The sequence below is a fragment of the Lolium perenne genome, chromosome 3 (assembly GCF_019359855.2).
Source record: "Lolium perenne isolate Kyuss_39 chromosome 3, Kyuss_2.0, whole genome shotgun sequence".
Taxonomy (NCBI): Eukaryota; Viridiplantae; Streptophyta; class Magnoliopsida; order Poales; family Poaceae; genus Lolium; species Lolium perenne.
In genome coordinates this window covers 284,718,951-284,733,734 of record NC_067246.2, presented here as the reverse complement: position 1 = coordinate 284,733,734, position 14,784 = coordinate 284,718,951, and the positions used below count along the sequence as shown (strand labels likewise).

The window sequence follows — 14,784 nt, the reverse complement described above, 5'->3', positions numbered from 1 at the left end:
CTCCATGTAAACCCTAGATCCGTGCGCCTTTATAAGCCGGATCCCGGGAGCCCTAGAGGCACGAGAACTTCAACTCATTGTAACAACGCGAAAGCGCCCAGATAATTCCAGACAAGCAGCAGTAGGCCCTGTCATCGTGCAGGTGTTCCGAAGCTGGGTAAATCGCGTACCACCGTCCCGTGTGCACTCCGCCCTATGGCCCCTACTTCTTCTCCCCCTCGTGAGGATCCCTCCTCCGAGGTACCGTCGATTAGGCAACGACATTGTGTATAACTGTGTGTTGTGCTAATGCCTGTATCTGAGCTCTTGTGTGATGGTAAGGTCACCATATTTGAATGTGGGGAGGGGAAGCACAACATGGATGCCCAAAATGACAACCAAAAACATGCGTTGTAGCTAAATAGAGATGGAACTCTTTATCGAGGCATGTAAACAACATGCACTTCGGGCCGATGCAACACAACCTGCCAAACACTGGGCTAAAAGTGGCGCGACGCGCAGGAACGCTCGTCACGCTGCGCCAGTGGTGCTGGAATTCGGCACAGCCTACCAAACGCGCCCAAGGTGTTACAGTAGATGATAAAGGTCGTTCCTAATAGGCATGCAATAAAACAATCCATAATAGGTAGTAGTTTAAGAGAAATTCAGTTTCCAAGTTTCCTTGTCAAATTTTGGCCGGAACTAATATCAAAAGACCATAAATGATGTCCTTATAAGAAAATAGCATGGAAATAACATAACATATCCGCGTGTACTATTTAGCATTTCAAATTATGTGTGCATTCTTATTTCAAGGTCATATCTAAGTGCTAACCAAATGTTGGTCAAACTAATGCTGTCGAAGTGCTACTAAAAGGGCAAACTTATTTTAGAAAAATCTCAAACCATTATAGTAACGAAAAGTGCGTTTTGGCTCCCGAGCTCCGGTGCTCTCACCAGTTTTTTTCAAAAAATATTTGTAAATTATCAAAAAATCTAAAAAATAATTCTGGAGATTGTTAGTGATACATCTCACAATCATGAAAAATCTCAACCGAAAATTGTTTTTATTTTGTGCTAGACAAAAATAACAAAATCTAATATGTTTTTGGAGATTTGAAAATAACTACTCAGATCTGCACTTTTGTCATTTTTATGTAGCTTAAAATATAAAGTATTTTAAATTGATATTTTACACATATGTGAGACACATTATTGGCTATATGTAGATTTTCTTTTTGAAACTCAAAAAATATGATTTTTGATTTATTTGAAAAACGAGATCACTGGTGCTCATGTGCACCAAATTAAATGGTGTCCGCACTATAAGGCAATAATTTAAGATTAATCCGACATCAATTTTTAATCAAAATTGGCTAGATTTTGACACTACCCAGAAAAATCTGAAACTTTGGAGTAAATCATAAATGGTTTCCTTAATATTCCAGTCAAAATTAAATCAATTATGGGCAGTAGCTTAAGAGGAACCCTGTTTTCACGTTTCTGGATCACATTTTGGCTGAACTCTGATACTTTTTACAAAAATATGATAAAAATAGTAAATGATAAATGCTGGTCTTATTGTTCTAGTGAAATTTGAGTCAATTATATGCACTAGCGTGAGATAAATAAAGTTATCAAGGTTCTTTTATAGGAAATATTGTCGTGTTAGTTGGCTCGATAGCTACGTGAGTTGTTTTACAGCAGCAAATACATTTGAATCTGCCTATATGGCTGTGTATATATTTTTTAGAACTTTTTAAATGAGCTTTAGAACATTTGTGTGTGTAGGCTTTCACTACGAAATGAAAGGTTGTCGTGTTAGACGATTGTGTGCAGTGGGCTTTCACTTTTAGCAATCATGGGCTTCTCTCCGAAGAAAAAGTTTTGGGCTTTAATCTCACTAGACTAGCAGAGTGCTGTCGCCTGTCGGCTCTTCCACACGAACCACGAGACAGCACCATGCCGCCGCCGCCGCCACCCCCGCTACTCGATGATGTCATCGCCGAGATCCTCCTCCGCCTCCCGCCGGACGAGCCCGAGCACCTCGTCCGCGCCGCCCTCGTCTGCAAGCCGTGGCTCGGCATCATCTGCGACCCCGGCTTCCACCGCAGCTACCGCGACTTTAAACATAAGGCACAAGTGCCCAGCTTTAAATTAATAAAGCCACAAACGGCCGAGTTTGATACAAGATGCTAACCAGCTTACAAACAACGAACACCAAAAGCACAAGATACACACAAGAACACAGCTTGTTGATGTCGAAGCCTCCTCGCGAAGCCACCAAGGAAGGAACAGCCCAGGTTCGAGGGAACCGCCTGCCGCCTTGAGGAAGACCATCATCTGCAGCACATGATGGGAGGGGGAGCAGCATCGACCATTTCCAGCGCCGAAGAGGGACCCTTCCCTCTCGTCCTGGCTCGAAGGACGCCGAACCGTCGGACGCTAGATGCACTCCCCTGAGCTATGGCCGATACTGACCACACACCAATCTGGTCAGAGCTAGAGACCCCTCGCCGAAGCTGACAAACCATCGAGGTTGCGCTGCCACACACCGAAGGAGCTGCCGCTGGGAACGTAAACAGGGACCGTAATCGCTGATGAGGAAGGAGCAGGGCACCAAGAAGCCTCGGATACCACCGCAACCAGCCTCCAACCACCAAAGGCACCCTCAACCGGCCAACTGTTCCCCAAGCCACGCCCCCAAGGAGGAAACGGCGCCCATGGCGTCGTCGTCGCCCAATCCGAAGGATTGTAGGTTTTCACCCGGGAACACGGCCGGGTGGGGAGAATCGGGACCTCAACAGCGCCTCAAGAGGGATACACGGCGCCCGTGGGCGTCGCCACTGCTGTGGTCAAACCAGCCGACCAAGGATTTCTCCTGCACCCGATCTCACACCACCACCCCCAATCGGCACCGAAACCAGCAGGCTCCGACTACCAAACCTGGTGGGGAAGAGGACCAGCGGGAGGGAAAGACGGACCTGCCGATCTGACGGGTGGTCGCTGGGGCAGCCACCGCGTCGCGACCGCCGTCCACCGCCACCGTGCCGCCCACGCGACCAAGGACGACGGCGCGCATCCGCGGACGCCGCTAGCCGCCATAGACGACGCCGCCGCACCACCGTAGGCCGCCGCCTCTTTGCCCGAGCACCCACCGCTCGAAGAAGCCGCGCCGCCGCTGCCGCCGTCCGGGGAAGATGACAGCTTTGCCGAGCTCCGCCGCCGCACCACGAGGAACCGCCTCGCCGCGGCTCGCCGGCCCACCGCGCGAGGAGTCATCGGTTCGTCGCTTTAGATCGCCGCCGTCGAGTGGAGAAGCCCCGCGCCACCACCTCACGCGCGGGAGCCGAGATCCGCCGCCGCCGGCAACCGCACGGGCTTTGCCCGGCGGCTCGCGCCGACGGCGGCGGCGGGGGGAGGGGAGGAGGGGGCGGCTTGAGCTAGGGTTTGGAATCGCCCTTCGCTACCGCGACTTCCACGGCGCCCCTCCCCTCCTCGGCCTCCTCCACCGCCGCATGGTGATCCAAGGCGACCCGCCTGCTCGATTCTCCTCTACCACGTCGATGCCGGAATTCCCCCACCCTGGCTCCGACGGCCGCCGCCGCACGCGCCCCCTCGACTGCCGCCACGGCCGCGTGCTCATCCACATGTTGCCGGGTTTCCTCGTCTGGGACCCCATCACGGGCGAGCGACATTGCCTGCCACCCGAGCCCAAGGAAATCGAATGGCTCATCTACTCCGCCGCGGTGCTCTGCGCCGCCGAGGGCTGCGACCACCTCGACTGCCACGGCGGCCCCTTCCGCGTCGTCTTGGCGGGCACCCATGACCACACGGAGATCATAGTTGCCAGCGTCTACTCATCAGAGACGGGTGCGTGGAGCGTGCCGGTATGCCTTGACAACACTTGTGAAACCTATGCCCAGCACGTGCTGCAAGCGGTGCGTGAAAGATACTACTACATACCCTATCTCCAGCCTAGGCGAGCCGCCGTTGTGGGAGATGCAGTCTACTTCACAGTTCGACGGGATAATGCAATCGTCAAGTATGACTTGGGCAAGGATCGCTTATCCATGATTGACCCACCGACACCAGACGTGTACTACATCACCCTCATGGCCATGGAGGACAACACTTCACTGGGCTTTGCCTGCATTCAGGATTCCACCCTTTATACGTGGTCAAGGAAGGTGGATACACAAGAAGCTGCAGAATGGGTACAATACATGGTCATCCAGCTGGAGAAGACAATTCCTGTTGCCAATCCCAACAACGAATCAATCGTGGTTGGCTTTGCCAATCCCAACAACGAATCAATCGTGGTCGGCTTTGCAGAGGGTGTGGGTGTCATCTTCGTTAGCTCAGGTGTTGGCTTATTCACGATCAAGCTCAAATCTGGGCAGGCTAAGAAGGTTGATGAGCCTGGAGAATACTTTAGCGTACTGCCCTACATGAGCTTCTACCTTCCAGGTATGATATGATACTGGCCCTTGTGTCTTGCGTCTTGTCTGTTACAGCTTCTGTATGTTTCCTTAATTTTTTGGTTGTGGATTGTGAATAATTTGTCACAATTCAATCAATATGTGTTACTAGTTGTATTCACATATGGAGCTTGCCAAGTTCAATTCTCTGTGCTGGAGATAACTTAATGTGTGGCACTAAAAAACATAACATACCCTATATTGCTCACAGAAAGCTGACTTGGAGTTGGTTTTGAGTTTTGTGCCTGATATATTTTAGATCATGGCACATTGTTATTGCTAGCAAGGGCTCACTGAAATTTTGCTGCTGGTTTTCTTTTAGAGCTGATACTATTAAGTATCAAGTTGTTTATTCTCTATTCAGTAGTTCACTTAAAAATTGTGCAAGTCCTGGCAATCAATTGTTGTTGGTTTGTTAAATTCTTCGAGATCCCTATGAAAATTCTTTGAATCAATAGGTATATTTGGAATTTTATAGCTAATTCTAATTCTTTCATTCAGTATGATTGTCTCTGCTAATCTTGTTAGTAATCTTAAATCAGTAATGATTAATTTGTTTAAAATTTATGAATAGCTGGTCATTCTATCACATTTCAGATAATGTGTCATGTGTGGCAAGTCCATTTTTACCTGGGAAAACTAATAAATAGAGTTCATTTCATTTTAGTGCTAACAATATTTGAAGATAACCTAATCTGAAAACTCATGATTACTTTTTGCCGCCATTTATTATTATGATTTTTTTCCTGATATGGCATCAAACAAGCTTAATAATTGATAAGTTGTCTGTTCTGACCAGCTAATAGTCTGAGTGTGTATGTTCTTCATTCTTACGATGTTTTCAATATATTCTTTAAATTTGAAGGTAGTTTTAGTTTATTTATCTATTCCTAATGATGTATAAAAACTGTTGTGTTTACAAACTACAGCTATGAGTTTGGCTTTTCCTTGGATTGTCATTGGTTGTTTGACTTCTTATGCTTGCTGAAACAGGCAATGGTGGTGGACATGATGCAACTGATCTTCCGCACAATACTTAAGAGGATTGTCCAGTTAGATATGCCGTCACGATTTACTTGTTGAGCAGGTAGGTTTATCTTCTGCATTTATTTTGAGGTATCGGATCTGTTCCATCAAATAATGTACTGCTATCATTTCCTTATGTTACTGTAGGCTCTTCTCCCTCTAGCTCCTCCAATGACCGATGACTTAGAACTGTTCCTCATTCTCTATTGTGTGCATAATCTTAGAGAGAGACTCCTGTCATGCTAAGTAGTAGCAAATGAACTAACCCTTTCCTTATGTTGTAAGTAGAATTAACTGAGCATTTGTTTTCAGAATTCCTTTATTTATACAGACTTATAGGCTTAACCTTTCACATTCCTTCTTATTCTGGATCACCGTCATACCTTAGTGAACTAATGATAGACACGATACTCGAAGATTATGCCTTCGCTAAATCTTATACATCTGTTTATCTTTTTTCTTGGAGTCATTGTAGTGTTATGGATGATTGTTCTTTTGTAAGGCTGTTCGGTTAAACAGTTTCTCAACATGTCGCTTGTTACCCACCAGATTGCATATATATGTAACTAGCCACTAATATAATTTGGCAGGTACAAACCATATGTAGCTACGTTTTATATGCAGTCTAATACTCTAATTTCTTCAATTTTGGCCACCATGGATATTTAATACTTCATATCAAACAGGGATCAAAATGACACGGCTATATAACTAGTAACATGCATTAGCTTTACACTTTTACTAGCATGTTATCAGTAAAGTAGTGCCGAAAGTACTCAATGATGTACGGAGTAAAAGAATGGCAGTCATTTTGGATCAAACGAAGTATCAATTAATAAGATGCCTGGCCCCTTGCCTGAGGCTCGTACTGCATGAATTTGATCAAATTCACTTTTGTAGTGACTAGCTAGCTCGTACATTTCTATAAGTTGCCTATGAGCCAGTCAGATGTTTATGATTTCCTACCCGAGGAACCCCTCATATGCCCCCTCTTCTTTTGGCATATACTCAGTGTAGCCAAAATTTTCTAATATAAGTTGCAAGTACTATCAGACTACAAATTACCTATTGATGTTCTCGTTTCAGATGTTGGTTTTGTCTAATAATGTTGAGTTCATTCAACTTTGGAGCTTTTGGCACAAATTTGGAAGTTATTGTTTTCTGTTCGAGTCATACAAACAATATGAGAATAACTCCAAAAACTTTTCCTGATTGAATAATACAAGTTTCTTTGATTGAGTGTATTACTTGCTCTGCAGGTACCTATTGTTACATTCTGGTGGTATTGAGATGCAGAAATGGGCTGTTGGGTGTAGTTTCTTCCATTTGTATGCTTGACGCGGAGATCAACCCTTTATGTATCATGCACCAGTCAGCTGTGAAGTAACACTTGTAGGAATTAATTGCTTAATTTGTTAATGACTGTTATCTAATTTTCTTTGGCATCCTTCAACTGGCATGAAGGTTGACTGCAAATTGACTCGCTTCGATGAATTATCACTACCTTGTGGTGGGCTCACTGTGAACTGATCTTGTTTGCATTTTAGTTTGTGTGCGCATGTGCGAATGTGTTTGATTACCTTCCGTGGTGTATCAAGTGTGGAGATTTTGACATTGCATTTGTGCATATATTCCATGATGTTTCATTTTGTCTGTGTTTCTGTTGAATTTCTATCTGGTTCCGAGCTCGATATTTAGAGGGGCTTACTTCTGGCTAGTCAGTGTTGAATCAGCATTAGTAATCTCATGTTGGAGCTAAGAAGAAGCTCAATGTATGCTGAATTGTATCCATCCTTTTCTACTGCATAAATAGGGATTTGTTTTGTGCGGATTGAAGTAGGGCTTGTATCAACACTATTTTGCTTTCTTTTATTTGCTGTGAAGACTTGTATGGGTTGCCTAAATTTGGTGTTTACTTATGAGTTCTAAAGAATTAAAATGTCTCACTTCTTCCTTGCAATAAACATGAATAATCTTTTTTCTTTTGATTAGGACCAGGATAGATGAACCAAAGCTAATGCCATAAAATATAGCAAGGATTTGCCTCTTCACATTGATAACCGCCTTTGATTTAAGAATCTGCCTGTGCAGCATACAATTTCTCGTGGAGAGAACGAATGGCAGATGCTCGTTCGGAATCAATCTTCATAAGCATCTCTGACAATGTTTTGAAAGATTCTGCATAGACTTCATCTCTTGCTTTCACAAACTGCGCGTCGATTTCCATAATTCCATTGAGGAAAACCTGATCACGAGCACAGAGTTGTGAGTTGATGAAATAGGCCAGGAAAATGCTTGCTGACCTTATTCTGTAAATGTTTTTCCTACAAGTCAATTACCTTGTCAAAGATGAATGACGGGCAAGCTATGGCTGCAAGGATCACTGTCATTTTTGGCACCTACATCATGTGAGCTTGATGTTGCTGTGTTGCCATGGTTGCACTCGTCCGCGTAAGTAGACTCGTCCATCTGAAAATCGGTTTAATCCAAAAATGTTGTGAATACCTGGGTAAGTAGCATGGTTTCCTCTTTCTATGCTGAAACTAGATGCACACATGTACTCCACGAAAAATGTATGACACATCGGAATTACCTCTAGCTTCCCATACACTGGGCCATCAGCTGTTCTGCACTTCAAATCAGTCAGATCTAAAAGGTCCAGCATATCAGTTGTAACATAGATTGCACGAGGGTCTCCGTGGGGGACTTTCAAAATGGCAGATTTAACAACATCAATATAAATGAGCTGCAAAAAAAAGTTGAGGCATGATTACTTAACCAACACACATATCAGGTGTAATATACTTCTGAAGAAAACATATAGGATGTAATGGCTACCATCTGACTTACAAGCAAAACATGAACACATCCGTGCATGATTACTTAACCAACACACATATCAGGTGTAATATACTTCTGAAGAAAACATATAGGATGTAATGGCTACCATCTGACTTACAAGCAAAACATGAATACATCCGTGCACGTTGACATTAGCAGCCTTCGATTCTCTATACTCCCGAATACCTTCAATGAGCACATCGGCTACATGGTCACACCAATTCATGTCCTTAATAATCTCAACATTGTTGACAATTGGGGAGTAGCTAAGGTTGACAAAGTGTCCACTTGATGGAGCGAGATATATACAGAGGACGTAGAGCATGAAAGATCTTTTAAATTGTTCCGGGTCATGGGTCGCTACTAGAGACTCTAGTGTGGACTTAGAGCTCAAACACCTAGCACCTTTCTCTTCCTTTAGTTCTTTATCTTCATCCGTGGACCCCTTGGCTTTCCCACGTTTGCTACGTGGCAAAGGAACATCATATGGACCATCAGGGATACCTAACAATTTCTTGATAAGGGGTTTGATTTTGATTGGTCTACCACGTACAATAAGAGCTTTGTCCTTCCAACTACACTGGTTAACTAGCCAGACAGTCAAGTCCTTAGGGAGCCTGCAATTTGGCATGGAAAGAAATACCGCAAAGCCAATCTCCTCAACCCATTTCCTCTGATCCGTGTCAAGGCTCCTCACAAGATCGACCAACAAGTGAGGGGAACATTTGAACCCAATATTCTGTTTAAAGTTGAAGGGTACTAAGTCAGGAACAATTTGCACGTGTAAATAATCCTATAAAGAAAGGAAGGAAGAATATGGGTTCATCACCTGTTTGGCCTTAGCATCCTTTGTGTTTTTCCTGGTTTTTTTCCTTTTCGTGGTTGTTCTGTTCTCAGATCCTGAATCAGAGACATATCCGTCCATACGTTTCTTCCTGGTACATTTTTTGGATTTTAATCTTGGAGATGCACGTGATGGTCTCTCAAAGTCGTCATCGCTGAGGTCCATTGTGCTCTCTATACACAAAAAGTTATAACTAGCATTAGTAGAGTAATCATGATAAAAATATGCGGCAAGCTGAGCCATACATAAGAATAACTATTCAGAGGAGCTAAACTGTCAACGAGGTAGAACTGGGGTTAACAGGAAGTTCATAAAACAAATAAATCGTTGCATCAAGAGTACTAATATCCTGTAAACTCATAATTTGACACTACCTTCTTATGTGTTTCCTTATTTGAGACCGAAACTTCTTTTCTTCCCTATTAGACACTAGATCCGTCCATTTTTAACACTAATGTTGTTAGATGAAACATGAAAAGGCTCTGTTAGCTGATTCTCCATTTGTTTTCTGTCATAAGAGGATCAGATAAGGAGTATACAAGGTGAAAAGCTGTATGTTGTACGCAGCAAAAAACTGTGTCTCTCTCATTCGTTCTGCGCTGAATTCGTGAATGTGTGAGAGGTCTTGCAACGTCAGTGGAGACCTGTGCTCCTGGATGGTTCGGTCTCAGGTCTGTACTCACGTTTATATCAGGGTTATTTTGGTCACTCAAACCAATAACTGACCAGCCTAATTTGTATTTGGACCGAACAGTCCAACAAAGTAGACAGTAGTGTCATACAAGGAACGAATTTTATGCCTAGTGCCAAATTGGGAAGAAAAAGTGTTTCAGTTTCAACAAAGTGACAACATTTAAGTGTTGTGTCCAATAAGGAATTTCCTCACGATTAAACAAGGATGTAATCTTTAGTACCAGATTAAAAAATCTATTTTGATATTCCCTTTGATTGTGGGCCTAGTACGAAATATTGAATTCTTTGCATAACCAACTGACAAGTACAACCGTTACTTTTGCAGGTCCACGCACCAGAATGACGGGCAGTATGCACTAACATAGACTAACTTAAATACTAGTAACCTATTGGCAAAAAATATACGACCTACCAGCTATGGTTTGCAAGGTCACACAGATACACATAGGATATGTAGGCTAGCTAATATATCATACATAAGTAGTACATAATTAATACATACCAACATATTGCTATTTGTTTACCTTATATTTCGCAATCTATTTGTTTACCATGATTTGTACAATTTTTCAAGTATATAGATCACAATTATGTTGTTAGTGAAATACATCATGCTTGTGCTATATCCAGTACAATTTTGAAATCATGCTGCTAATTTTTCATTTAAACATATATATAGAAGATGCTTAGTCAGTTTGGTTCACACTTAACCCAGTAATATTATTTTGATCACACAACTATGATTTACACATATTCGAGCATTTTTTTAATTGTTTCATTTAAGATTGTTCATAAAGTATCTTCAGATATATTTGGTCTCGGTATGGGTTCAATACTTGCCACACTTGCTTACTGAATTTTGTACATTACATGCAGTAAATCTAATTAAGTTGCAGAATTCGAATGCATTTGCGCAGGGGGAATTGGTCTAATTACAGGACGACTGAGCTCGATCGAAAAAAGACCCCCTCCCCTCTCGCATCCCGCGCCGCCCCCCTGCGGCGGCCGGGCGCGCATCTCCACCTCCGCGGCTAGCTCCCCCTCCCCTCCTCTCCCCTGCCGCCGCCGTCGGCGTGCGCCGCCGGGCCTTGCCCGTGCGGTGCCGGCGGTGGCGGGTCGGACTCTACCCGCGGCTACGACAGGGGCGCGGGGGCCTCGGGACGGCGGCGGTGTTCTTCGGCGGGCGGTGGTCCGGCGCGGCGGCGTGGTTTCCGTTCGTCGGGTGGGAGGAGGAGCGGCGGCGTGGCCCTTGGCGGCGGAGCGAGGCCGGCAGCCGGGATGCAGGGCCTGCTACGCCCAGATCTGGGCCCAGGCGGGGCCCGGAGGGGCTGGGCGGGCTGCCACGTCTGGCTCGCCGGCGGAGCTCCCTGGAGGCGGAGAAGTCGCGGTGGCGGTGGCTGGGTGTCGGCGGTGCTCCGGCCGGCCTGCTGCAGCTCGGCAGTGGGGACTTTACGGGCCTTTTTGGGCCCGGCCGGGCCAGCTGGGCCTGGTTTGACCTCGCTGCCATGTCCGGTCGGCTACCGCGAAGGCGGTGGAGGTAGTTCCCTCCCGCGCGGCTGAGGTGCTGCGACCCCCGGCCCGGCTACTGCTATTCTCTACGTCCAGGCCCTGCTCCGGTGACCACAGCGAGACGGCGTTGATGGCTTCAAGACCGCGGTGGCGTGTGCTGGTGGGCGGAAGTTAGGTGGAGCACATCGAAGCTTTCGGGGTTGTGGGTTTGGTGGGCGGGAGAAATCCTTGTCGGCGTGCCCGACACCGACGCGGAGACGCCTGCGGGTGTCGCCCTGCCTTCTTGAAGGGCGTCGGGTGTACCTCCTCCCCAATCCCTTCCGCGTATCGGGGGAAACCCTAGGACTCGTCCGGGCAGCAGCGGCGTCGTCGTCGCTTTCCTTGTTGAAGGTGTTGTTTGATACGCGGGGCTTCGGTAGGCTGGGTGTGTGGTGGAACTACTCGGAGGGCGCAGCGGTTGCGAGTCATCTTCGTTTTTGTCGAGCTGCCAGCGTCGGCATTGTTTTCTCGTTTCTTTCTTTTTCGTTCCTTTGGACTTGGTTGTGCTGCGGTCCCAGCGTGCCTGTTGTATCGGTTGGTTGCTATATTAATATAGCGGGGCGAAAGCCTATTTCGAGGAATTACAGGACGACAATCAGTTTGATAGCAAATAAGTATGGCACTGACCACATAATTTTACTGAATTTTCAGTCTTCTCTAGTAAATATAGTTAAGTTTCAATACTAAAACGTATGTGAGCATGTAAAAGGGATCTGGTCTAACTATGGGTTCACTCACATTTTGTGCTATGATGTTAACACAGAATGCTGTCATTCGGCGTTGCGTTTCAGGAGTACCAATACTCAACGCAAGAATGCTGTTGCCTCTGGTTTTAGTTTCCGCTTGGAGGAGCGTGCTGAGAAGCGTAAAGAGGTTATCAACTAACAGAGACATTGTCTTGATAAATAGTTGCATGCCTGTTTGTATTTTCTCTAAGCATGCATTCATGCCTTCCTTGGTTTCTGCCAACAAGGTGGGGCAGGAATATTGAGCCTTTGTTTCTGTGAAATGATAATGCAGGCCAAGAAGCCGATCCTCTCTCGCCGTCGGGATGAGTCGGGAACACAAGGTAAAGAAGAGGGCGAGCTCACCTGCCTGGGGGCAGCAGCGACGAGGATACTCCGGCGAGGTTGGAAGCGCTGCAATTCTCCGGCGGCGAGCTCGACCCTTCCGTCGGCGAGGTCGCCTGGGCAGGGGAAGGGGAAGCCTCCGGCCGCTGGGATTTCTCCGCGGGGGGCGGAGCCACTGACAGCAGCGGCGCGTGATCGCCGGACAGCAGCGGCTGCTCCCCGGGGAGCGCGCGGTGGCCGGACAGCAGAGGCGCGCGGTCGCCGGGGAGCGCGCGGTGGCCGGACAGCAGAGGCGCGCGGTCGCCGGGGAGCAGCGGCGCGCGATCTCCGGATGCGAGGAACACGACGGGAGGACCTGATTGCAAAAGTTTTTAAAATTCTAAGGGGTTTTATGTAAAATTGAATTAGAACGCCCGCCCGCCCAGTTTTTCGGGTCGGAGGGAGTATGAGATAATTATGGCAAAACATATACGACCTAACAGCTATGGTAGGCAAGCTCACACATATACAGGGCACATTTCCGTTAGGATACAGCCAGTTTGTAGGTTAGTAATATTACATTTTTCTCGGCTACATTTCCGCTTCTAAACTATAATGCCAGGACCTAGAGGCTACAGTGTAATTATAGTACACGCATTAAACTCTTGGCTCCACCTAGAGTTCAAACAGAGCATCAGCTTAAACGAGATACCGGCTTAAACGAGAAGAACTAGCATGCATCCGGGCGAAATTTGGTACTACTGGCGGCGGGTAAACTGTGTAAAGGGAATCTGTTCAGATGGGCTATTATCTAGGTGGAGAACTGCTAGATCTAATGGGGCTGTCCCGATAAATACAAGAGGGAAACCCTAGTAACGGCGGCGGCAGAATGAAAGGGGATTGCAGTTTCAATGCGAAGTTAGCAAACCTCACAATCAGAAAGGGCGGCCGTGGGTTTGTATACGCACCTCGACTCACGCAGCGGCGGCCGCGAAATCTCCAACAGCTGGAGTGTAGGTTGAGGATTCGTTCGGCCCCCAAGCGAGCTGAGAGCCGGATGCAACGAAGAAGAAGAAGTGTTCTCAGGAGGGGATGGACTGATGGAGTAATTGAGGGAGAGAGAAAACAGATGGAACGGCAGCAAACACGAATACTTGAATTACTCATGACAATACCCACCTACGCTGACGTGGCTACACGAATCTCGACGAAAATGAACGGCAAGCAGAGCACCGGTAGGGAACGGCTCCGTTAGAAATGACTTTGCCACCATGGCAAGTGCCCGTGTTGTTGGAGTACTGGATCCCAACCAACGCATCCAGCTCGCGGTCGTAGTGTGCCTTGCTCATGAAGGGCAGATTCCAGTCGCCTAGGCGTGTCCACTCCCCACCAGGCTGATCGGTGTCCAAGGAAAAGTGCTCATTATCTCCTTCCTAGGACGAGTTTCGTGGACAGTTGATAGAAAGATGGTGCGCTCATCTGGGTGTACCGCCAGACCAGAAGTGACATAGAACGTGAGTCTTTCGAGGGAGGCGGCGGCACCAGCGCCGCAAGGAATCGACGTAGGGCTCCTCTTCCAAGTCCATTGCTCCTCCGCTCGCTCTCTCAATGTACTCATGTCATCCTCGCCACTGTCATTGGATTCAGATTCATATTCGTAATCATAAGCAGCAGATTCAGATTCGCCCGTGTTGCCGTCATCAGTCAGGATTTGATCGTGCGTCGCGGTCATCAGGTTCAGGCTGTGCCCCTTCGTTGCCGTCATCAGATTCAAGATGCGTCGGTGCCTTGCGGCCATCAGATTGATTCAGTATGTGCCAGTGCGTCACGTAGGTAGTAGAGTGCCAGCCTGTGACTCTGTGAGGACAGAAGGAGTACAACTTCGACGTGTTTCGTTCGGGTATGGAATACCAGATTCGTCGAGAGGTATGTAGCACCGATGTTGTCGCACCAAAGGATGGGAGGCTGTTAGAAAATCCCCAATTTCTGAAGCAAAGACGGTGCCCAGATGAGCTCTGCAGTGGCATTGGCCACAACCTTGTATTCAGCTTTAGTAGCCTGTTTTCGAGCACTCCAGGCGATTAAGTTGGAGCCAAAGAACACAGCATAGCCCCCATGGATCGCCTGTCATCCGGACTGCCAGCCCAGTCCGCATCAGAATACGCCGAGAGGACCCCATAGGGGTTCGGCCGCCGAAGGTGCAGCGCATGAGACACTGTGAGTCGTACATAGCGTAAGATGCGCTTAACAACATACCAATGAGCGTCGCGAGGCACCTGAAGATACGGAAAAACTCTGTTGAGAGCATATGAAATACCTAGTC

General features: G+C 46.8%; 2 protein-coding genes across 3 annotated transcripts; one reads left to right on the top strand and one right to left on the bottom strand.

Annotated features, from left to right (window-relative positions):
• The first annotated feature begins 3,450 nt into the window (after positions 1-3,450).
• Positions 3,451-7,012, top strand: LOC127344255 (uncharacterized). 2 transcript variants are annotated; one of them, XM_051370483.1, is made up of 3 exons: positions 3,451-4,449; positions 5,454-5,547; positions 6,746-7,012. In XM_051370483.1, the coding sequence occupies exons 1-2, from the start codon at positions 3,498-3,500 to the stop codon at positions 5,498-5,500; spliced, it is 999 nt and encodes a 332-aa protein (XP_051226443.1). In that variant the 5' UTR covers positions 3,451-3,497; the 3' UTR covers positions 5,501-5,547; positions 6,746-7,012. The 2 variants fall into 2 exon arrangements, with proteins under 2 accessions (XP_051226443.1, XP_051226442.1); XM_051370482.2 differs by lacking the exon at positions 6,746-7,012 and having other exon boundaries at positions 5,390-5,476.
• Positions 7,013-7,829: 817 nt separating this feature from the next.
• On the bottom strand, positions 7,830-12,833 carry LOC127339976 (uncharacterized). Its single transcript, XM_051365762.1, has 5 exons — positions 12,504-12,833; positions 9,157-9,344; positions 8,446-9,066; positions 8,080-8,232; positions 7,830-7,955 (listed from the first exon to the last, which is right to left on the bottom strand). The coding sequence occupies exons 2-5, from the start codon at positions 9,334-9,336 to the stop codon at positions 7,830-7,832; spliced, it is 1,080 nt and encodes a 359-aa protein (XP_051221722.1). The 5' UTR covers positions 9,337-9,344; positions 12,504-12,833.
• Between the last annotated feature and the right edge of the window lie 1,951 nt (positions 12,834-14,784).

What these genes read in the sequence shown, in the direction of transcription:
- LOC127344255 (XM_051370482.2), top strand. Translation starts at nt 3,498, where the DNA reads ATGGTGATCCAAGGCGACCCGCCTGCTCGATTCTCCTCTACCACGTCG. An exon ending in CATGAGCTTCTACCTTCCAG is followed by an intron (nt 4,450 to 5,389) that starts GTATGATATGAT and finishes TACAAACTACAG; the next exon opens with CTATGAGTTTGGCTTTTCCT.
- LOC127339976 (XM_051365762.1), bottom strand. Translation starts at nt 9,336, where the DNA reads ATGGACCTCAGCGATGACGACTTTGAGAGACCATCACGTGCATCTCCA. An exon ending in AGGATGCTAAGGCCAAACAG is followed by an intron (nt 9,067 to 9,156) that starts GTGATGAACCCA and finishes AACTTTAAACAG; the next exon opens with AATATTGGGTTCAAATGTTC. An exon ending in CAGTGTATGGGAAGCTAGAG is followed by an intron (nt 7,956 to 8,079) that starts GTAATTCCGATG and finishes ACCGATTTTCAG; the next exon opens with ATGGACGAGTCTACTTACGC.